This window comes from Narcine bancroftii, chromosome 4, assembly GCF_036971445.1.
Source record: "Narcine bancroftii isolate sNarBan1 chromosome 4, sNarBan1.hap1, whole genome shotgun sequence".
NCBI classification, from domain to species: domain Eukaryota; kingdom Metazoa; phylum Chordata; class Chondrichthyes; order Torpediniformes; family Narcinidae; genus Narcine; species Narcine bancroftii.
Genome location: NC_091472.1, coordinates 237,885,280 through 237,908,650, shown reverse-complemented (window position 1 = coordinate 237,908,650; position 23,371 = coordinate 237,885,280). Strand labels below are relative to the sequence as shown.

Sequence of the window (23,371 nt, the reverse complement as noted above, 5' to 3'; positions counted from 1 at the left end):
ATCTATAGGAGACAAAAATATATTGCCAATGTTTCGGGCCTGAGCCCTTCTTCAAAGAAAAATCAGAAAAGGCAGAAGGAGGATATATCAGAAAGTCTCAGAGTTCAAACAATGGGGGAAGAATCCAGACCAACAAAAGGTGTTAATTGGATGTGATAAGGGACTAGGTAGAATTTATCACATCTGTGTGAAAGGAAACAGGGAATGGGAAAATGATGGGGGAAGAAGGGGTTGGGAGGGGAGGGCATGTTTTAAATTAAACCCATAGAAGTTGATATTAAAGCCATCAGTTGGAAAATGCCCAGTGGGAAGATGAGGTGTTGTTCCTCCAATTTGCGGGTGGTCTCAGTCTGGCAGTACATGAGACCACGTACAGACATGTTGGCAAGGGGATGGGATGGAGAATTGAAATGGGTGGCCACTGGGAGATCCATGCTGCTGTGGTGGACAGAGCCAAAGTGCTCAATGAAGTGATCTCCCAGTCTCCGATGTAGAGGAGACCACAGCAGGAACACCAGATGCAGTAGATGACCCCTGCATGATTCACAAGTGAAACGTTTCTTCACTTGGAAGGACTGTTTGGGGCCCCAAATGATGCTGAGAAAGGAGGAGTGGGTGGAAGTGGAGCATCTCCTGTGTTCACAGGGGTAGATTCCAAAGGGGCAGGGAGGAGTGGACAAGAGAGTCATGGAGGAAGCAGTCCCTGCAAAAGGCAGAGAGGGGAATATGAGCCTGGTGGTGGGAATACGGAAATGGCGGAGGAGGATGTGTTGGATGTGGAGGTTGGTGGGGTGATAGGTGAGGACAAGAGGAATCCAGACAATATTGCATGTGGGGGCGGAGGGGGGCAGGGAGATGTGTGGATAATGGAGGATATGCAGGTGAGATTCAGCTATGCCTGCCTTTTTGTTGGTTATGTAGAACAATCCATGCTATAAGCCTACACAGGCAAAGCTCCACTACATCAATGACTACTTTGGTGATGCCTCATATACCCATAATGAGCTTGTTGACTTCTTCCAATTTGCTGCCAACTTCCACCCTGACCTCAAATTCACTTGGTCCATCTCTAGCAACATTCTCCCTTTCCTCGATCTGTTTCCATCTCGGGAGACAAACTCTCAACAGACATCTGCTATAAACACACCAACTCCCACAGTTTCCTTGACTACACCTCTTCCCACCCTGTCCCCTGTAACGATTCATTCCATTTTCTCAATTGCTCTGTCCTCATCGCATCTGCACCCAGGATGAGGATTTCCATGCCATTATATCAGAGGTGCCTTCCTTCTTCAAACAACTTGGCTTTCCCTATACCACCATCAATGGCACTCACCCACACATCTGCCCTACGGCCCTCTCCCCCCATGCGCAACAAGATTCCTCTTGTCCTCACCTACCACCCCATCTGCCTTCACATCCAACACATCCTTCTCCTCCATTTCCACCAGCTACTATGTGATCTCACCACCGGACACAAATTCCCCTTTCTTCTCCTCTCTGCTTTCTGAGCATCCTCTCTGTGACTCCCTTATCCACTCCTCATTCCCCGCCAATAGTCCCATTGTGACCTACCACTGCGACCTCAAGAGATGCTCCATTTACACCCATACCTCCTCCCTCAGCACCATTTGGGGCCCCAAACAGTACTTCCAAGTGAAGCAAAATTTCACTTGTGAATCATGCAGGGGTCATCTGCTGCATCTGGCGTGGTCTCCTCTACACTGGAAAGACTGGATGCAGACTGGGAGATCATTTTGTTGAGTACCTCACCTCAGTCCGCTGCAATAGCGTGGATCTCCCAGTGGCTACCCATTTCAATTCCCCCATCGTCTCTCAATTCCCTGTCTCCTTTCACTCAGACATGATAAATTCTGCCTAGTCCCTTATCACATCCAATTAACACCTTTTGTTGGTCTGGATTCCTCCCCTATTGTTTGAATTCTGAGACTTTCTGATATATCCTCCTTCTGCCTTTTCTGATTTGTCTTTGAAAAAGGACTCAGTCCCAAAACTTTGGCAATATATCGTTGTCTCCTATAGATGCTAAAAAGACCAGCTGAGTTCCTCCAGCATCTTGGTGTTTTTACTACAATCACAGCCTCTGCAGCCTATTGGGTTTCATTCTTCCTGTGAATTCTATTTTTGGAATTCTTAGAAACCCAAACAGGCAAAGGCTATTTATCACTTTAACATTCAATAAGATAGTAGGTGATCTGTGACCTGATTGCTGATCTCCCCCTGTGATAAATAATCCTTCGACTACCAATGAAACTAAATGCCGATTTCAACATGAATGATCAACCTAGTATCAATTGCTGTTTATAGATGAGAGAAGTTGAAATCTCTCTTGCCTTTGCCTGAAGACCTGGCTTTAACTGTTGACTCTGTTCTCTGATCATAGATTTTCCATCCATCCGAAATACTTCCCCTTTCAGAGATCTGCAGAGTTCTAGATGCTGTAGGTACAGTTCTTCAGGCATTGAGTTCACAGTATCCATTTCTACATTAACCCATTGTATTCTATGCACATTCCCTTCAATTCCAGGTCCTACCATCTACATACAGACTGGAGGCAATTTTCAGTGGCCAATTAATGTAGAAAACTGCAGATTATTGGTTCGTGGGGAGAAACTAAAGCACCTGAAGGAATGCCAAAGAGTCACAGGGAGAAACACGCAAACAGCACTCAGACAACACAGGAGGTTACGATTGAAGCTGGGTTTCTGAAGCTGAGTGGCACTAGCTCCACAAGATGCGCCATTCTGCTGCCCATCTGTCTCTCCATCGTACCATTCATCCCATCACTTCCCTTTATTGTCTCAAAAGCTTTGATCAGCCACTGCCCTCAGCCCACTTAAAGAACAATGTAATTTCATTGAACATAGCCCTTATGTCATTTATACAACAGAAAGACTTCTTTATTATTCAGTTCCAGCACCAAATGGTCTTGCATCCTTTGAATTTAATTTTGGGACAGCTTAATCAGCTGATCACTATATCATTCTATGATGTTTGTGAAAAATGAAGCTGTCACTTCTGAATTTTGCCACAGGGGAGAGTAGCTTAAGAGAATCTAGATGGGGTGTGTTTTGGAAAGGATCTATATCATATGTTAATAGTCTGACCCAATTTATGTTCTTTATGGCAGAGATATAGAATCGGATGGCCTTTGGGGACAGAATTCAGATGCTTCACATTTGGTGGCCTGGTCTTAATCTTGTTCCCACTGATGTGGACAAGTGTGAGGTGTTGCACTTAGGAAGACAAACCAGGGGTAGAACTTACATGATAAGTGGTAAGGAACTACAGAGTGTGGCAGAACTGGAGGATCTGGGAATACAGATACATAATTCCTTGAAAATTGAGTCAGAGGTAGATAGGGTTGTAAAGAAAGCATTTGTCACATTGGCCTTTATAAATAAACTGTTTGAATACAGGTGTTTGGATGATCTATTAAAGTTACGTAAGACATTGGTTAGGCCAAATTTGGAGTATGGTATACAGTTTTTGTTACCAACCTACAGGAATAATATTAATAAGATTGAAAGAGTGCAGAGAACATTTGTAAGGATGTTGCTTAGACTTGACGAGCTGAATTAGAGGGAAAGGATGAATAGGTCAGGAATTTATTCCCTGGAATATTTGAGAATGAAGAGAGATTGGATAGAGGTGTACAAAAGTAGAGATAGGGTAAATGAAAAAAGGCTTTTCCCATTGATTTTGGAAGGTGAAATGTTTAGAGGTGGCATGGTTAGCGTGAAGATCCTGTACTCTCAATATCTCTTCTTTAAATATCCTCCAAATCTCCTCTACATCCTTTCCAGAAAAAAGATCAGCCCATATACTTTTTGCAAATCCCTTCTCAGTTGTTCAAATCTAGACTTCCGCCACTCGAAGACCTTCAACCTCTGACATGACCTATCCCTTTCCATATTGAAATGGAAGCTATGGACCCATGATCACTGGATCCAAAGTTCTCACCAACGCATACTTCTGTTACCTGCCCTATTCCGTTCCCTAACAATAGATCTAACACTGCCTCCCCTCTAGAAGATACCTCAACATACTGCTGTAAAAAGCAATACTGAACACATTGTACAAAGTCTAAGCCATCCTACCCTTTCACTGATTGTGTTTCCCAATCACTGTTAGGAAAATTGAAATCCCCAACTATCACAACCCTATTTCTACTACTCATCCAAGCTATTTCCCTGCATATTTGCTCTTCCAATTCCCTATCCTCTTTTGGCGGCCTATAAAATACCCCTATATTTGTAGCCTCACCTTTCTTATTTTTTAGTTCAACCCACGGAGCCTCACACGATGAGTCCTTCAGTCTATCATCCACTACCACTCTCTAGCTTCTCCCATATAGCCAATGTTAAATCAATGTTACTACCATAAATGCCAAGCATTGGAACCGTACTGACTAATCTCCCAAATGGGAAATTGTTAAAGGACTTATTAAAGTCCATGCAAACAGCATCCTGAGCCTTTCCTTCATCAACCTTTCTAGAAACATTCTCAAAAAATTCTATAAGATTAGTTAAGCATTGAATGGGCTATTTATTTTTTTCTTGCATCCGAGTGACTTCAGCTTAAGTCATGTCCCAGTAATTGGGTCATTGTCTCTTATCAGTGTTCTCCCAAGCAGATTTACATCCCAAGGTCTGACTTTAAGTTCTGTCAATGCATTTGTAAGAATTTTCCTGGAGTGCGAAACTAATGACTGTTCTCTTGGTAGAAAATGCTGATCCCCAGGAACGAGACATTGTGTTCTTGATCGATGGCTCATCAAGAGTGGCTGAATCATTTCCAGTTGTTCGAGAGTTTTTGCGTGGTATCATTCAGCAATTGGATATCGGGGAGAATAGGAGCCGAGTGGCGGTGGTACAGTTCAGTGAGAAGGCGAGGGTGGAGATCCCGCTGAGCGCCCACTCGGCCCGAGATGATCTGATGGCCACGGTGGACAATCTAAGGCCGGTTGGTGGAAAGAGGCTGAACATGGGGGCTGCGTTGGAGTACGTTGCCAGGAATGTCTTCTCTGTTGCCACTGGCAGTCGGCGAGATGCCGGTGTGCCACAGATCTTGGTGCTTCTCACATCCGGAAAGTCGAAGGACAAAGTTAGGAAGGCAGTAGCAGGACTGAAGAGAGCTGCCATCGTTACCTTTACCATTGGTGTTGCAGAAGCAGACAGCCAGGAACTGAAAGAGATTGCACATTCACCCAATCTGATGTTTGCTGTGAAAGATTTCAAATCACTTCCAGAGATCCAGGACCAGCTGCTTCAGCCCCTGAAATCGCTCATCATTGAAATTATTAAAATGCCATCTGGAATCACTGAAGGTGAGTTTGACTGAGCTCTTATGCATGGGAAGGAAAAGGCAGTTGATGTTTCAGGCCTGAGTCCTACTTCAAGAATGTGGAAAAATAGGTAGAGGCTTGAGTAAAAAGGTGGGAAAGGTGGAGAGAGGGAGGAGAGAGGAGAGGAAGGAAGGAAGGGAATGGCTAACAGGTAAGAGGTGAATACAGGTGGGAGGGTAGAAGAAAAAGAAGCTGAGAAGTGATGGGCGAGAGAACAGAGGGCTAAGCTCTCTGAAAGAAGAAGGAAGAAAAAGGGATGGGAGCTGCTATAAAGGGAACAGAGGGATACAGAGGGAGAGAGAGAGAGAGAGGGAAGGGGGAGGGGATTAATGGAAATTGAAGAAGTTGATTTTGATGCCTACTGGTTGCAGACTGGCAAGACTGAATACAAGTTAGGAGTGGCCACTTGAAAGGAGTTCTGAAGGCCGGGCCTACATGGGATATACAGAGAAAGTGAGCATACCCAGAGGAAAATAAAAACACTTGGCACCAGGGTTACATTCAGTACAAATGCTGAGGAATAAATGTGTAAAAATAACTTGAAGAGATGTCTAAAGGAAGTCACGCGCAGAAAACAGGAAACACGTCAAGAGACGACACTAGAGGGCAAAGGTTTAAGGTTAGCAGGGAGAGGAGGAGCTGAGGAGAAACTCAGTAGATGGTCTGCATCTGGAACAAGTTGCCTGAAGAAATTATAGAAGTGGGTATATTTTCGATGTTCAAAAGACATCTAGATAACTATCTCGATAGGAAGGGTTTGGAAGGATATGGACCAAATGCAGGCAAATTGGACTAGCCCAGAATGCCAACTTACACTCCATAGATAAGTTATGCTGAAGGGTAGCTTCCTGTTGTATGACTCTTTAAGTCTAGAGACTACTTAATACCCTGACGATAACATGAGTAGAAAAGAAATAGGAAAGAATAATGGTATGTAGAAAATAATTAAACAAATAAAAGAATAACAAGAAAAAGGGCGATGAAAATTAAAGAGGTCCTTGTAGACATCTTCAATATGCCACTGTAGCAGTTCTTTGTCCCGCAGGTTTCAAGGCAAACATTTTCATCCAGGTACCAAGAGGATGACACTAACAGGCATCCACAACTACCTCTTCCATTATGAAATGCATTGAGAGTCTAGTGATGGAATGTATCAAAATGTCCCAGACACAGGACCGATTTCAATTCACTTATGATGGAACTGTTCCACTGATAATACTATATCCTTGTCTCTTCTCTCCATCCTGACTCACCTGGAGAACGATGTCTCATTCAGCTGCTGTTCATTGATTTCAGCTTGGGGTTTAATACAATCATACCCCAGAGGCTGGTGGAGAAGCTGCCCTTGCTGGGACTCAACATCCCTCTTTGAAACTTGATTCTGAACTTCCTAACAAAAAGACCATTGTCCGTCTAGACTGGCAGCAGAATGTGGAGCACTATCGCGCTGAGCACTGGTGCATCTCAGTCCACACTGTTTACGCTACTGATCCACAACTCAACTGCAATCACCAGTTCCAGGTCCAATAGAGTCTTCCTATTGCAGGTGACATGACAGTCGGTTGCCTCATCAGCAACAACGATGAGTTGCAATACAGAGAAGAGGTGGAAGGATTCATGAAATGGTGAAGGAATAACAACTTGAGTCTTGAAGTAAATAAGTTAAAGGAGATGATTGTGGAGTTCAGTAAGGCCAGAGATGACCATCCTCCACTACACATTAATAGTTCGGTAGTAGAGAGAATAGAGGGCACCAAGTTTCTTTGTCCACATAAGAAGTGACCTATCCTGGACACATAAGATCTCATTAATCAGGAAGGCACAACAACAACAACAACTGCACTTCCTTTAAAGGGTGAGGCAGGCAAAGCTACTGGCCATCAACTATCAAGAACGTCCTGTAGAGCATTGAATCGGAGGTCATTCCACAGGACCATAAGAGCAGCATTAAGGATCACTGGGGTCTCTCTTCACCACCCCCCCCCCCCCCAAACCCTCCATTTATGTTATTTACTGGGATCATTGTATAAAGAAGGCCTGTAAATCAGCGAGGAACCTTACCACCAGTGGGGGAAGAGATAAAAAAGTATTAGAACCAGAACCACCAGGCTGAGGAACAGCTTCTTCCCATGGGCAGTGAGAATGCTGAATGACTGATGAACGGCTTAAACAACTCTCTGAGGCTCCACCAATTATTAATAATATTTATTTCAAATATATATGTATATATACATACTCTACTTGTTTGTAGGTATGTGTTATATCTGTATGTGTGTTTGCACTATTTTGCACTGTGAACCAAAGAACACTGTATTGCTGGTTGTACTGGTACAATTGGAAGATAAATGAACTTGAATGGAAAAGAACATTCACAGTGCATGAGTGAGGACGCCAATGGATCAGACAGGAGTCTGTGCAGCTGCGGGAGCACAGGAGGCGAATCCAAGGACACTCGAAGGGACTCTCTTGCTTCTCTTTCTTTTACTGTTAAGGCCATCGGGCTATGATAGTAGTACCTCTTTATGTGCCTTTAAGGGAGGAAAATTTCATCAAATTTTGTATATAATTATATCTTATGTATTATTACATGACAATAGAGGGACCTTAAATCTCAGAGAGAGAGAGAGAGAGAGAGAGAGAGAGAGAGAGAGGGAGAGATTTTTTTATAATCTTCTGAATTTTGACAGGCAATGACTGGACTTTCTTTGAGAAAGGAGGAACTGAGGGATAAATTAAAGCAACAACTGCTGAGGAAGGAGATAGTTGAAAGGGTAGGGTGGTCTGGAGTCTTGCTGTTAAATGCCTGGGTGCAGAAGGGAATGAATAAGGGAATGCAAGGAGAGCGAGAGAGATGGGCCAGAGACTGTTGATATTGCTTTTCGCTACACTGCAAAGAAAGAGATAAACAAATGATACAAAATCAAGTTCTTTTATTTCAATAATCACAGGGCCTGTTGGGGAATGGTAGAACCCCACCTTGACAACATTTTACAGGAGCATAAATGAGAGCATCCTGTCTGGCTACATCATTACATTGTAGCATCAGACTGGAAGTCATACAGAGTTTCACTAAAACAGCGAGAATATCCTTGGGGTTTCCCGTTCCTCTATTGATGGGAGACACAAGAGCATTGCTCATATAGGACTCAAAGAATTATCAAGGATCCCTATCTGGGAAATTGCTTCTTCCTGCAGGCTGTGAGATTGATGAATAGTATCCTGTAACCTTGGGCCTCTTATAAATGAAACAAGTAAATTATTCCAGAATATTAATACATTTTTTATGTATGCATGTATGAGCAACGTGGTCCTGAGAATCGCTGTTTTGTCGGGTTGCATATATACAGTCAGATAATAGTGACTTGAACTTGAACAAGCAGAGATGAAGCACATTGTTTTCAAGAAACAGAAGGCTCACCATTCCAGGACCATTCGCTGAGTAGCCTTAGTACTAATTACCTTTTTTTCATCTTGCAGGCCATAAGCGAGATGTTGTTTTCCTAATTGATGGTTCTTTCCATGTGGGAACATACTTTTATTTCATTCGTGACCTGATCATCAATTTGATCCCTAATTTTGATATTGCAAAAGACAAGGACCAGATATCAGTGGTGCAGTACACTGAAAATGCAAGGATTGAATTTCCTTTGAATGCATTCACAAATAAAGAGGAGGTTTTGGCTGCAGTCAAAAGATTACGGCTGAAAGGCGGCAGCAAACTGAAGACCGGGGCGGCACTGGACTTTGTTAGGAGAAATGTCTTCAGCAAATCAGGTGGGGGCAGGAAGCACTTGGGCTGCTCGCAGATTCTGCTGCTCATTACATCCGGGAAGTCCGAGGATGAGGTGAGGCGAGCCGCGGACTTGCTGAAGCGGACCGGAGTGGTGCCCTTCACAGTTGGCATTGGCCAAGTGGAGACAAGAGAATTACATCAGATCGCATACTCCCCCAAGTTGACTTTTCAGGTGGACAATTACTGGGATCTCTCTGACCTGGACCTGAACCTGCTCAGTATCTCTCGGCACCTTGAGAATATCCCCATACCAACCACCATCAGCACAGGTAATCAAAATCAGCCACACCTTTGCTTAGTGTCTCAAAGTACCTTGAGAATATCCCCATACCACCACCTTCACAGAGGCAATCAAAGTCAGCCACACCTTTGCTCAGTTTGGATCACCGGACTCAAACTGCGAACTGCTTATTATCACTGTTAGATGAATAGAGCTATTCCAGAGCCACGAGAACTTGGACTGCTTCTAAACCAGTAAGACCCCAAGTGCTTATCTCCAGCTTGGGATTGTACTGATTCCCACATCCATGTGATTCCAATACCAACCACACCAGTCATTCCCTCACACATCTCTGTCCCTACACTCAATCATTTCCAACCCAATTCTGGTCACACCAACGACCAGGAGCAGACAACCTTCCTTTCTCTTGAATGAAGGTGCAACCAGTCAATATTAAGGCTTTGATGAACACACTTTTGAAAACCAGCTATGTAATATCCTCATACTGTAGCATTTGATTCTAAAATGAGTCAGCCTTTTTCAACAGCCCTCCTCCCCCACCCCAGGGGCTAAAGTACATTTAAGGGGACCACAGACTGAAACCATAAAATATTTTAAAATGTTTTTTTTAGTTAATTGGAGAGTAGTATGAAAGAAACAAACTAAAATTGACTGCTTCACAGCAAAGAGGGCCCATAAACTTTGAGTAGAATCCTAAGAGGGGCATAGCCAATGAAAAATTGAAAATGGCTGATCTAAGTATCAGACCAGGCCCAAAAACAGACCAGTTGTTCGTCCATAATATATCCTCCTGTGTGCTCCAGAACACAAATATTCCAGTGTAAGACCATGCTGGTGGATACTTGCTTTCTTTATGCACCAAGTCACAATGAAAAACTTTTAGAAATTTCTCTTTTAAACAGAATCTCTTGAGAATGTCCAAACAAACCATGTTGACATTTGTTACTATTGTTGATTTATGGTCCCTTAAATTTTACATAGAGTTTAGACCCTCTGGCTCACAATGTTGGGTCAACCTCTGTAACCTACTCCATAATAATCTAGTCCTTCCTTATCTCACACCCATAACATTTTAATTTTTTTTGCATCCATTTGACTCTCTAACAATCATTTGAATGTCCCCATTGTACAGTACCAGTCTCCACCACTACCGTAGGCATTCCACCACTAAAAAGAAACTTCTGACATCTCCCCAAAATCTATCTCCACTCACCTTAAACAGATATCCTCTGGTATTTGGTATTGTCACCCAGAAAGATAGGTGCTGGTCGTCACTCTATCTATGCCTCATTATCTTATGTACCTTTTGTCATTAATTCTTGTATACTTTCAATTGCAAGATGCACTTTTTTTTCCCTCTCTTAGATCACATTGACACTGATGCCTTAAATAGATATAATCTGGTATTTCCTTCTACTACCCCAACACATTTTCATCTTTTTTGTTTCTTATCTTGCCTAATTTCTAGTTTCTTATGGATTATTTTCCATTTTTCTTCTGAAGCATTTGCTATGCACACACAATTCCATTAATGCAGGGAAAGACACTCACATCCCTTAGAGATAACTATCTTGTACTGCACAGGTGGATCACAAACCCTTCTGTCCACTTCCACCCAATTAATATTCATTCTCACTGTTTGAAAGTTGATAAATCACTGCCAATTGGCTATCTTTAGTTTCTACATATAGGATCCTCCATCTTTGTGTAAATGTTGCTAAATCAGTGACTTTAGTTTCCACATATAGGATTGATCTCTATCTTTGGACATCTGACGATAGTTAACCTCTCTGGTATTTGATGCTCTGATTCCCACCTTTATCGTTCTACCCTCTGTTACACACACATTTGATGAGTGGGTGCCAATTTTAACCTATTGCCATTCTGGTGTAGTATATACTGCCCCGCAGTGAGGTGAGCTGACACTTTGGACAGCTAAACAGTTGAGTTGCACCAACTCTCTGTTTGTGGGTCTTGATTTGGCTGCACTGATCCGCAAATGAACTGAATAGTGGAGGTACAGGCTTGCACTGGGCTGAGATCACAATGGTCCCAATTGTGGGGGGGGGGGTCACAAAGGATCATGGGAGTTGTGCTGATAAGTTCTCAGAGATTTTCAGTAAAGTCAGTTGTTTGGTTCAACTCACTCACAGCTTCAGTGGGACTTTTTCTTTTGTTCACTGAATAGCACCCTGACCTCAGTCTCTCATTTTTTTGCTCACTGCCACGCGGCTTTATCACAACCTTTGGCACCACATTGCTTCATTACCCCTGTATCACCCACCCACCACAATGCTTATTGGCATGAATGATTTGAGCAGGGCCGGAGTGAGGTGTAAGTGTGAATGGGGGTCAAAGTATGGGGTTTTCTGATAGTAAGTGTGGGTGAAAAGGGCAAGCTGCATTAAGGTAAGGGCAAAGAGGCATTTCCTTTGTTCCCAGTTTTCCAAGGCAGGCATGGTAGTCTGTGTAAGAGTGGAGAGGAGTTACAGGAATGTTGCCAGGACTTGAGGAACTCAGTCCCAGGGAAAGGTTAAACTGATTAGGACTTCATTCCATGGAGAGTAGAAGAATGAGGGGAGATTTGATGAAAATTATGTGAGGTACAGATGCAAGCAGCCTTTTTCCACTGATGTTAGGTGAGACAAAAAGTAAAAGATATAGGTTAAAGGTGAAAATTTTAAAGGGAACATTAGGGGGAACTTCATGCAGAGAGTGGTGAGAGTGTGGAATGAGCTGCGAATTGTAGTGGTGAATGCAGGCTTGATTTTGACATTTAAGAAAAAAAATAGAAAGATACATGGATGGGACAGGTATGTAAGGTTATGCTCTGAGACTCGACATAATAATAGTTGAATCCAGACTAGGTGGACTGAAGGGTCTGCTTCTGTGCTGCAGTGATCCATGGTTGTATGGAATGGAATATCCCTCAGTGCAGACGTGGGACATCAGGGACAAGTCAGGTGTCACTGATGCCTACAGGAAGTGTGTCTGGCTGCACACCTTTTTAGACCACATTGATCAATTGCAAAAGTGGGTGGTCCCACTGCAGACCACTCCAGAGGCAGAGAGGGACATAGGTAAGAGTTTCAAGGAGTTGATCACTCCTAAAGTTCAGTTAGGTAGATGGGTGATCACCAAGAGAAGCAGGAATCCCCTGTAGCTTGCCCCCACCCCCTTTCCCCCCACCCCCCAAACAAGTGTTCCAGTCTGCATATGTTGGGCAGGATAGCCTGTCAGTGAAAATAATAACAGCAGCCAGATTAGAGGCACCACAAGTGGTTTTGCTGTGCAGCAGGGTAGGACAAAGTCTTGCTGAGCAATAGAGACAGGACTCTGGTGAGGACCATAGACAAGGTAAAGAAGAATTTACAGCAATATTAAGAGCAAAGAAGGAATTTGGGAGAGCATGGGTTCTTTTAATGATCAACATGGAAATCTATGTGTGGAGACTTAAATAAATACTTCTCATCTGTATTTACTGTAGCAAATGACTAGGCTCATGTCCAAATTACAAAAGAGGAAGAGCTCATAGTCTTATTAAGGAGGATAAATCAGACTGGGGTCTGATCAAGGTATCCTTGCACATCATGGGAATCTTAGGAAAAAATCACTGAGGATCATTGCTCGCCAGGTGAGGTGATGGAAGACTGGAGGGTGATTAATATTGAGCCTTTATTTAAGGACAGCTGCAAGGACAAACCATGAAGCCTCAGCTCAGAGAGCCATACATCTATTGAGAGGATTCTGAGGGAAAGGATCTACCAACAACTTGATGGTCAATGACTGATTAAGGAAAGTTAGCATGGATTTGTGTGTGGGAAGTCATAAAAAATGTCGCAAGAAGATTTATGAGGGAAGGGTAGTAGATGTTGTCAAACTGGATGACAGCAAGACCCATTCAAAAGGTCTTGAATGGGAGGCTGATCTGGAAGGTTACATCACATTGCATCCAGGGGGATCATGTCAATTGGATTCAAAATTGACTTGGCGATATAAGACAGAGGATGGTATTAGAAGGCTTTTTTTTTTAATGAGAATCCTGTGACCAGTGGTGTACCATTGGGATCTCTGGGTGCACTGTTGTTTCTAATCTGAAGCAACAATTTGGATGATAATGTAGTTAACATGGTTAGTAAGTTTATGGATAACACCAAAATTGATGGACAGTGTAAAATTATATGCGAGTTAACAGCAGGATCCAGAGGAACTGGGAAAGTGGATGAGGAATGGCAGATGGAATTTAACTCAACAAAAGTGACATTTTAGATTTTGGTAAATCAAACCAGGTAGGACTTACAAAGAAATTGGTAGGGCCTTAGAAGAGTGTGGTGGAACTGAAAGATCGAGGGGTACAGACATGTAGTTTCCTGAAAGTGGGGACACAGGTTGGCAAGGTGGAGAAGTAGGCATTTGACACTCTTGCTTTCATCAGCCAGTCCATTGAATACAAGAGCAGGGATGACAAAATCGTGAGGACAATGACTTTTATCTAGGTTAGGAGAGTCTAAAATTAAAGGGCACAGATGTAAGGTGAGTGGAGAGAGATTTAAATGGGATCTGAGAAGCACCTTTTTCCACACAGAGGTATTTTGAGCAAGCTGCCAGAGGAAGTAGCAGAGGTTTGTTCAATTGCAACATTCAAAAGATATTTGTATAGATAGGAAAGATTTAGAAGAATGTGGGACAAACTATGACCTTATCTGGACAACTTGGCTATCATGAATTTGTTGACTGAAAGGCCTGATTCTATGCTGTGAAACTGCATGACTCTAGGATCTGCTATAACCACAATATTATACCACAGGAGAGATTAATACTGTTTGCGCTAACCTTGAGTGTTTGCGGGCAAGGTGTGGGGTCCAATTGTCATGCTCTGATCTATAGAGGTAGAGGAAGGGAGGCCTGCACTGGTCTGATGGGACTCTCTCATCCATACCTTCCCATCTTAGATCTCCCTCTCTCATTTGTCTTTCTCTTTCCCTCTCTCTTCAATCACATTATTTATCCTTTCATCACTTTCCTGCACCTCCTTCCTCTTGTTCTCTTTCCCTAATTTTCTCTCCTTCTCTCTTCCTCTTGTGGGCTTCCCTTTCCTACCACTACTTTCATCTGCACCATTTTCTCTCCCCTCTATGAAAATGGGTCATGTTTATACAGATCAGGCTTGGCTGTCAAATACCAAGAGCAACTGGGAAACAGCTTGGGGAGGAAGTCAAACATAGAGAAGCCCATATGCCTGTAACTCTCCCTGGGCTTCCCAAACCTATTTCCTTACAGCATCCAGTCTAGAACAAAGATTGCATAATCCAAGCAGTTTGGTAACCATGCTGTTTGATAATGGAGCACAAAGTGGGTTGAAGTAAATTGAGAATGTGTAAGAGGCTGAATTACATGCATGGTAATGGATAAACATGGGAATCAAAGGACTGCAGGTGAATGAAAAGATTGGGGCAAGCCCTTAGGGTGATTTAAACATGGTGATTTTAATTTTAATTGTTGAGTGATTAGGACAAAGTATTTTTCCTTTCAATTAATAATTGTAATTCACAATGGCTCCACAAATTCCACATATTATACCAAATATCCTATCAATAGCAAAACATCCAATGTTAGTAATTTCATAGAAATCTCTAATAAAAATGGCTCTAACACAGGTGAAAGATTATTTAGTTCATACCTGTTGAATGTAAGAGCAAAATCACTGGAATAATTTCCCCCCTTCTCCCCACAAATGTTTTCCCTTTACATCTTTACACAGCTCTCGTCTGAACATCACCTTTTAATCTTTCTCCACAACTGCCCTGGCAATGAACTCCACATCCCAACTACTCAATAAATAAAAGTATTTGCTCAGGTCACAGTGACCGGAGGGCATGGTTAGCATGGTGGTTAACGCAGCACTATTACAGCACCAGCGACTCAGGTTCCAATCCAGCACTGTCTGTTGGAGTTTGTACATTCTCCCCATGGTCTGTGTGAGTTTTATTCGGGGGTTTCGCTTTCCTCCCACTCTCCAAAAACATACAGTGTTGGAAGGTTAATTGCATGTAATTGAACAGCACAGGTTTCAATGGCTGGAATTAGCTTCTTCCTTGTTGTAAATAAATAATAATAATAATTATTAGCCTTTTGCCAGTGGCCTTCAATCTCTGCCCCGTGCTTTACGGCCTTTTACCAATGGCAACAATCTGTCTTTGCTCCCTCTTTACCCTTCGTGATTTTAAGCTTCTCAGTTAGATTCTCCAGTAACTGTTTTAGTTAGAACCACCCAAGTTTCTCCATTTGATCTAAATCATAAAACTCTTTATCAATGGAATCACTTTAGTGAAATTCTTATGCACCTTTCTAAAGCCTTTACACATTTTGGAAACCACAGCACACAGAACCAGTTTTATAAAGGTTCACCATGATTTCTGTATTTTTCCACATTGTGATGCTTTTTAGCAAACTATGAACATACATTCCCAGATTGCTCTGTTCTAGTATCCCCTTCTAAAATAGTTCCCCCCTTTCTTTTTGCCTTTTCTCCTACTATTTTTCTGCATTCAACTTCATCTGCTCCATATCTGCCAAGTCCATCCATCTGCCCTTGACGTCTTAATACTGAGTCTTTTCTTTCATTCTCCAAATATGAAAATTGTATGCATCTGAATCATTAAGATATATTAATAAGAATATTGATCCAATTGAGAACTGCAATATATAATTCCTTCCGGCCACAAAACCACCTTTAAGTATCCCTGTTTCCTATTACAATCCATTTTTGCTCCATGCTGCTACAAATCTTTTATTCCAATGAATTTCAATACTGATGTCAAACCTATTGTGTGGCAATCAGCAAACATCTTTTGGAAGCCTTATACATATCACATCAAATGCATTCCTCTTGAGGAAATCAGGGAGGTCAAACAGTGTCCTATATATATCAACAGTAAAGATACATAACCAACTTTTTGTGCTTGGTGAAGGGCTCAAGCCAGAAACGTTGGTTATCTCTCTGCTATATAAAGTACCCTGTTTGACCTGCTAAGTTTTTCCAGTAATGTGATTTTATTCAAACACAGTATCTGCAGATTGTTTTATTTCTGACAAATAAAACTTCTGACCTTATCCCTATTGAATGTGGGGGCATCCGGAGGAAACCCAGGCGGTTATGGGGAGAATGTAAAACCCTTACAGATTGTGGTGGATTCAAACCCACGTCACTGGTGCTGTTACAGCATCACATTAACCGTGCCCCACATTCCCCGAATTATTGCTCCTGAATCACTCTCTACCTGTTTGCGATCTAAGAGAAGGGTAATGCCCTCCAGAAATCTTTTACGTATAAGCATGATGTGAACATCTTCCAACAAGTGACTTATTTCTTTCAGATGTTGATAGAAGGGATATCGTTTTCCTCATCGATGGCTCTTCTAAAATTGGAAAAGGATTTCAAGTGGTTCGTAAGTTTATGGCAAGGATCGTTGAAAGTTTTAACGTTGGAAAGAGGAAAGTTCAATTTGGCGTGGTGCAATTCAGCGAGAATCCAAGAACTGAATTCCTCCTGAACACTCACTCAAACAAAAAGAAAGTTTTGGTCGCGATCAAGAAACTCAGGCTGAAACGTGGCAAAAAGCTCAACATAGGTCTGGCGTTGGAACATGTCATGAAGAACGTATTCATCAGCTCGGCTGGAAGTAGGATTGACAACCCAATTCCACAGATTCTTGTTCTGCTCACTTCCGGGAAGTCAAATGATGCAACTTCACAGCAGACAGATCAATTAAGAGAGCTTGGAATCGTGACCTTTGGAATTGGCGTGAAAGAGGCTGATTCCACAGTCCTGGAGCCTTTGGCATACTCCTCCAGCTTGGCTTTTCCTGTGAAAACCTTCCCGGCTCTATTCAACTTTTGGAATCAGCTCCAGCAAATCATGAAAACCGTGGCTGTGGAAGTTGTTGATTGACCGTTGGAGGTATCAATCCAACATTTTTGTTCTATTTTATCATATGGGTTGACTTATATCAATGGAGAAGAAAAAAAAGTTACAAAAGAAATACTTGCATTACTTTGCTTGATAGATTGTTCATCTCTTGCTCAAGGTGACTGAACTTGTAGGGATGTTGAACAAAGAGAAGTTGAAGGGACTCCAGGGTCAGACAGCATCCATAGAGAGAAAGATTCAGTCAATGTTTCCAAATATCAGTCCTTTGTCAAGACGAAAGTGGGCAAAGGAGAATTGAAAGCATAGAAAGAAAGGGGGCTGGGCAGGACCAAAGTGGTGAAAGGTGAAAAGCAAATGAAGGTGGGAGAGGGAGATAGAGGGAGTGAAGGAGACCACAGTGGGGTAAGTGGAGAAAAGTAGAACAGGAACAGGAGAAATGGAAATAGTGGAACTGGATCAGGGTAGGGGGAGGGGGTGGGGTGAGGTTACATAAACTTGGAAAACCCAACATTCATGCTGAGTTCCTCCAGCATTTTTGTGTTTTCCCAACATTAAGAGATATCTTTGTACTAGACTCCAGCATCTGCAGATTTCTATGTTCTAGACCACAACATTTGTAGATTTCCTTGTAATCAACCCCAACACCTACAAATTTCTTTGAAGTAGACCCCATTATCTGTAGATTTTCCTGCACTAGATCCCACATCTGCAGATTTCCTTGTTTCCCACAAATATAAATTTCAAGTAACCAATTTATTTTTCTTTATTTTAGACAAATAAACAACTTTCCAGATGGTTGTACCTGCAAAGATTTACTGCTTGTATCATGCATACATACAAGCTCTGTGTTGCATCCAGATGTACAAAGTGATCACTGAAAAAGGAATTGGCTCCAACTCAAACCACAGGTCAACTAAAAGTATTATTGTGTTCTTGGGGGTTTTGTGATAAGAATTTCAGTTTTTTTTTAGTGATTGCTGCAATTGAAAATTTAAAACTATCTAATTCTCTGTATATTTTATTAAACAATCTGCAGTTAATTGAAAATTAGATGTGTGACTTAATTTGCATGAGCTCTAATGTCTTCAGTGTGAACGCAATGAAAGGACATCATGTCATCTTTCAGTTAGTCTTTTTGATTATGTGTGTTGTTAGAGGCCTCATGCATGTTAGTTAATGAACATTATAATTGTAACAGATATTTCATTATGTTTCAGTGTCAGGAAAAATAATTAAAAAATAGATGTAAATGAAAATGATAACATTGGTTTGTTTTACATGTATTTATCCAAATGAAATATTAAGCATAGAATAAAGAACAGTACAACACAGTATGGTCTTTTTGGCCTATGATGTTATGCTAACCCACGTAGACCTACTCCTCATATTGACATGTGCTATTGTCACCTCAGGCTGTGCACCCTATTTATGCCTCTTATAATCTGGTACACCTCTATTAAGTCACTTCCACCTTTGCTCCAAAGAGAGAAGCGCTAGCTCTGTTAACCTGGCCATTGCTGATCTTGGAAGAAAATGCTAGCTGTCCATACTTCGATGCTTCTCATAATCTTGTACATTTCTATCAAGTTGCCTCTCATCCTCCATTGCTCAAAAGAGAAAAATTCTAGTTCACTCAACCTTTCCTCATCTGACATATTCTCTAATCAAGGCAGAATCCTGGCAAATCTCTGCACCCTCTCTAAAGATTCTACAGCTTTCCTATAACAATTTGCCCAAATCTGAAGATAATGATCTTAAATGTTGTCAAACCAGTTGTATAGAGCTGTAACATTACCTCACAGCTCTTGAACTCAATAATCCTGACTGATGAAGGCCAGACACCATCTGCCTTCTTAACTACCCTATCAACTTGTGCAGCAACCTTGAGGGATCTATGAACTTGGACTCCATGATTCCTCTGTTACCCCACACCACTGAGAATCCTGCCATTAGCCATATGCTCTGACTTAATGTTAGATCATTTTACACTTTTCTGGATTGAAGCTACCATGTCTCTATCCTATTGTAACCTACTACAACTTTCTACACCATCCACCACTGTTCCAAACTTTGTATCATCTACTGAACAACCCCTTTTTCCTCATCTGAGACATTAATAAAAATCACAGAGAGCAGGGAACCCAGATCTGATTCCTGTGGAACACCACTAATTACCAACTTCCAGACAGAATATTCTTCATCTATTATCAAGCTCTACTAACTGTGGGAAGTCAATTCCGAATCAATGCAGCCAAGTTTCCATGGATCCCATGCCTCATGGCTTACTGGAGGAGCCTACTAAAGGAACACCTTACTAAAATCCATATATACCACATTGGCCCTACCTTCATCAACTTCTTTTGTCACATCCTTGAAAAACTCAAATTAGGCTTGTATGACACAACCTGCCACTCACAAAGTCATGTTAACTATCACTGTTGAGACTATCTTTCTCTAAATGCTCATGTATTATCTCTAAGAATCCTCTCTGTTAGCTTGCCTACCACTGGTCTATCATTCCCAGGATTATCTGTTACCTTTCTTGAACAATGGAACAACATTTGGTATCCTCTAATCCTTCAGAACCCCTCCTGCAGCCAGGAAACACACTAAGATCATTACCAATGCCCCAGAAATCTCTTCTCTCTCTTCCTGTGAGACCCTGGGGAATATCCCATACAGTGCTGGGGACATACATCATAATGCTTTTCAGAAGCTCTAACAATATATCTTTCTTAACTTCAACATGGTCCAGCACATTTGATATTCTGCACTGACCTCGCGACCATCAAGATCACTCTCCCTGATGAACAATGAAGCAAAATAGTAATTCAAGACCTTCCCTATCTCCTCCGCATCCAGGTAAGTTTCTCCTTTATTCAAAGGCAGCCCTACCCTCACTCTAGTTGTGATAGTTGGCCCATGCTGTCAAGACAGAAAATACATGGCAGAACCACAGAGCATAAAATACAGGTTTGTTAAATTACACTAGTGGGAGTGAGGTATATCAAGTTCAGGTAGACAGGGTCACCTCAGTCAATATCAAACCTCACTCATATTTTGGCAGCATCTCTCTTGCAAACTGATAAACATATCTCTGAATTTGTTTGAGGTACATTGTTACAGTTCCTTGTTAACATTTGTCAATGTAGTTCTCTCTAATGAAATGTATATCACTGACATCAAACAGTTATCCACATTAACAGTTAATTCTGTTTAAGTTTCATGTCTTAAAAACAGTTGAGGTAACATCTAGAAGTTTTGCCTTCAATACATATTGAACATCCATGCTCTGTGTACTTTTGAGTTAAGATTTAATTATGAAATGCTAATTATTAATCTGGAGAGTTAATCAAATTTTTAAGACACACAGAGCAAAGGAAGCTTATTCTTAAAGACACACAAAGCAAAGAAACTTCCATTGGTGCCTGACAGAAAGGTACGAGTTTTCTGCCTTCTGTAGTAGCACCAACAGGCTGCCTATCACCTGGCTGTTTATGAACGAGAAACAGGTGTGGACGACTGCAAAGCTGTTGATGAAAGGGAGTACAGGTGTAAAGGAGACAAGTGGGATGTGTGGGTGGAACATTTTGGTCAGTGTGGGTAAGCTTGGCACCAGACCCTGCACTCTTTGACCCATTACAACCCCACAAAAAATGAAGGTTTTCACTAAATCTTGGTGCATGACAATAAACAACGCAATTCAATTTTCTTGCTAGCTTCATATTCCAAGCAGTAAATCCGCTGATTAGCCGCAAATAATAAGAGACACAAACATCTCTCCATTTTAACCATATGAATTAGTGCCTCTTTATTAGGTCACTTTACTTGTCTGTGAGGTGGTGCCTGTCATTTAAAAGCATTTTCCTGAGCTTGGGTAGGTGGGTGTGGAAGATTCTGTTCTCTTGACCAAACCAGGTTACAGGGACAGTATGCTCAAGACAGAACTTCCCAAAGAAAATTTTCAGAGACATACAAGAAAGAGGGACATCACCTTAGTTTTTGCTCTTCATTCTTCTCACATATTTGATACTACTCTAGGGTGAAAGGATCAATTAAAGGATTGGACAATTCTTGACCTCCAGTTAACTGGAAAGCGAATCACTGGACAGCAAATTTTTTCAAAAAGTTAACTTCATAAAAATAAATTGGGGATTACGATAAACATATTCAAGCTAAACAAAAAGATAATTTCAGATTTGCTGTTTCACATTGGAATTGGAAAAACATTACATGCTTTTTTATTGAATTTAGCATGTGTAATTACATAATGATGCTGACACACTGCGTTAGTTCATCTGACCTAAAAATATTTTGCCACTGATTTTCGTTTGTACTCAGCATCTGATGCCTCTCATATCAGTGTCCAACAATAGTCGGCCAGCATTGATGGATTCCAGTTGCCCTGTTATCACTTTTCTATGGTCATAATGTCCTGGTGAAACCTTTCACCAGGTTCGTCACTGACTGCACCGAGATCAGCAGGGAAGAAGACCAAGTGTGAATGCAGAAAATTAATTTTCAATGACATTTTGCACTTCATGATTTTGTATGTTTGAAGTAGACAAAATATGACTGGAAAAGATAGGCGATAGGAAAATTTGAAGGCAATTTTCATGATCAGCAGCCAAAATCCATAAAATACACCCAAACGTGTTCAGGAAGCAAAATCCTTGTTGTCAAGTGATATCAGAGTTTTATTGAAGATGGATCCATTGAACAACATGTTAAAGATCTCTTCTTCATTCTGCTCAAAGAATACACAGATTTTTAAACATTTTGCAACTTATGCTTATCAGAAGTTTGCAGCATTTAGTGCAGACTGACATTTCCTTATTCATTCATCTTTAGTTTCTTGTTTTTTTTTTCTCTTCCTACTTCCTTGAAGAGCACATGTTGCATGTGCTGTTTTCTAATATACTGGGACCTTTCCAAAGTCGAGGGAATTTTGGAAGAGGACCATCTCTCAGCAATGTTCTTTAGAGACCATGGATAAAGATCAACAGGTACATTTAGTCCCCCTCCCACCCCCCCCCCCCCCAAATGACCCAGTGATAGTGATTTTCATATGTTCCCTATCTTACTGATTACTAACAATTGTTGGGAACTGGGATAAAAGAAATGGATGAACAGATGATCAAAACACTTTTCCTATGTTGGAGTCCACTCCCCTATTGCCCAAACACTCATGATTATGTAGCCAAGTTTAAAGCTACCATTTTTTGGCCAAATAACATGAAACAATGAGTCAGAATATAGGATGGAGATTGAGAACCTAGCTGCGTTGTGCCAAAACAATATTCTTGCTCTCAATCTTGTTTCCACACTATATAACTCTATGATTCTGAATGCTGGGTTCATTAGTGAAAAATAACAAGAATTCCTCAATGAAATCAACATTTTATTTGTACTCACAACACACAAATCCAAGAAACAACGTTGATAAATAAGATGCTGATATAAATTGTTTGTTTAATTTCAATGTTGATGATTCTGCCACCACTAGACACATATTCCCCTCTCCTCTCCACCTTCCACTGGGACCGCTCCCTTTATGACTCCCCCGTCCACTCCTCTCTGCCCACCAATTGTCCGCTTGGAACCTATGCCTGTTACCGCAGGATATGTTCCACTTGCGCCCACACAACCTCCCTCATCACCATTTGGGGCCCCAAACAGTCCTTCCAATTGAAGCAACATTTCACTTGTGAATTTGAAGGGGTCATCTACTGCATCCGATTTCTCTATAATGGAGAGACTGGACACAGACTGGGAGATCACTTTGTTGAGCACCTCAGCTCTGCCCATTGCAACAGTGTGGATCTCCCAGTTGCTAACCATTTCAATTCTCCATCCCATTCCCTTGCCAGCATGTCTGTCCATGGCATCATGTAAATTGGAGGAACAACACCTCATCTTCCGATTGGGCACCCTCCAACCAGATGACATTAATATTGACTTCTCTGGCTTTCGTTAAAAATCCCCCCACCCCCTTCTTCTCTTGTAGTCTATTCCCTGTCTCCTTTTGCACAGACATGA

The 23,371-nt window shown here is 41.6% G+C and overlaps 1 protein-coding gene across 11 annotated transcripts in view; it reads left to right on the top strand.

Annotated features, from left to right (window-relative positions):
• The window catches only part of LOC138761744 (collagen alpha-3(VI) chain-like), a 66,913-nt gene extending 48,250 nt beyond the window's left edge, over positions 1 to 18,663 (top strand). For all 11 annotated transcript variants that reach the window (XM_069934419.1, XM_069934418.1, XM_069934417.1 and 8 more), the window contains 4 exons: positions 4,748 to 5,350; positions 8,846 to 9,430; positions 16,779 to 17,362; positions 18,105 to 18,663. In XM_069934419.1, the coding sequence (XP_069790520.1) occupies positions 4,748 to 5,350; positions 8,846 to 9,430; positions 16,779 to 17,353 (1,763 nt within the window). In that variant the 3' untranslated portion in view covers positions 17,354 to 17,362; positions 18,105 to 18,663. The remainder of the gene's footprint in view (positions 1 to 4,747; positions 5,351 to 8,845; positions 9,431 to 16,778; positions 17,363 to 18,104) is intronic.
• Positions 18,664 to 23,371: the final 4,708 nt, after the last annotated feature.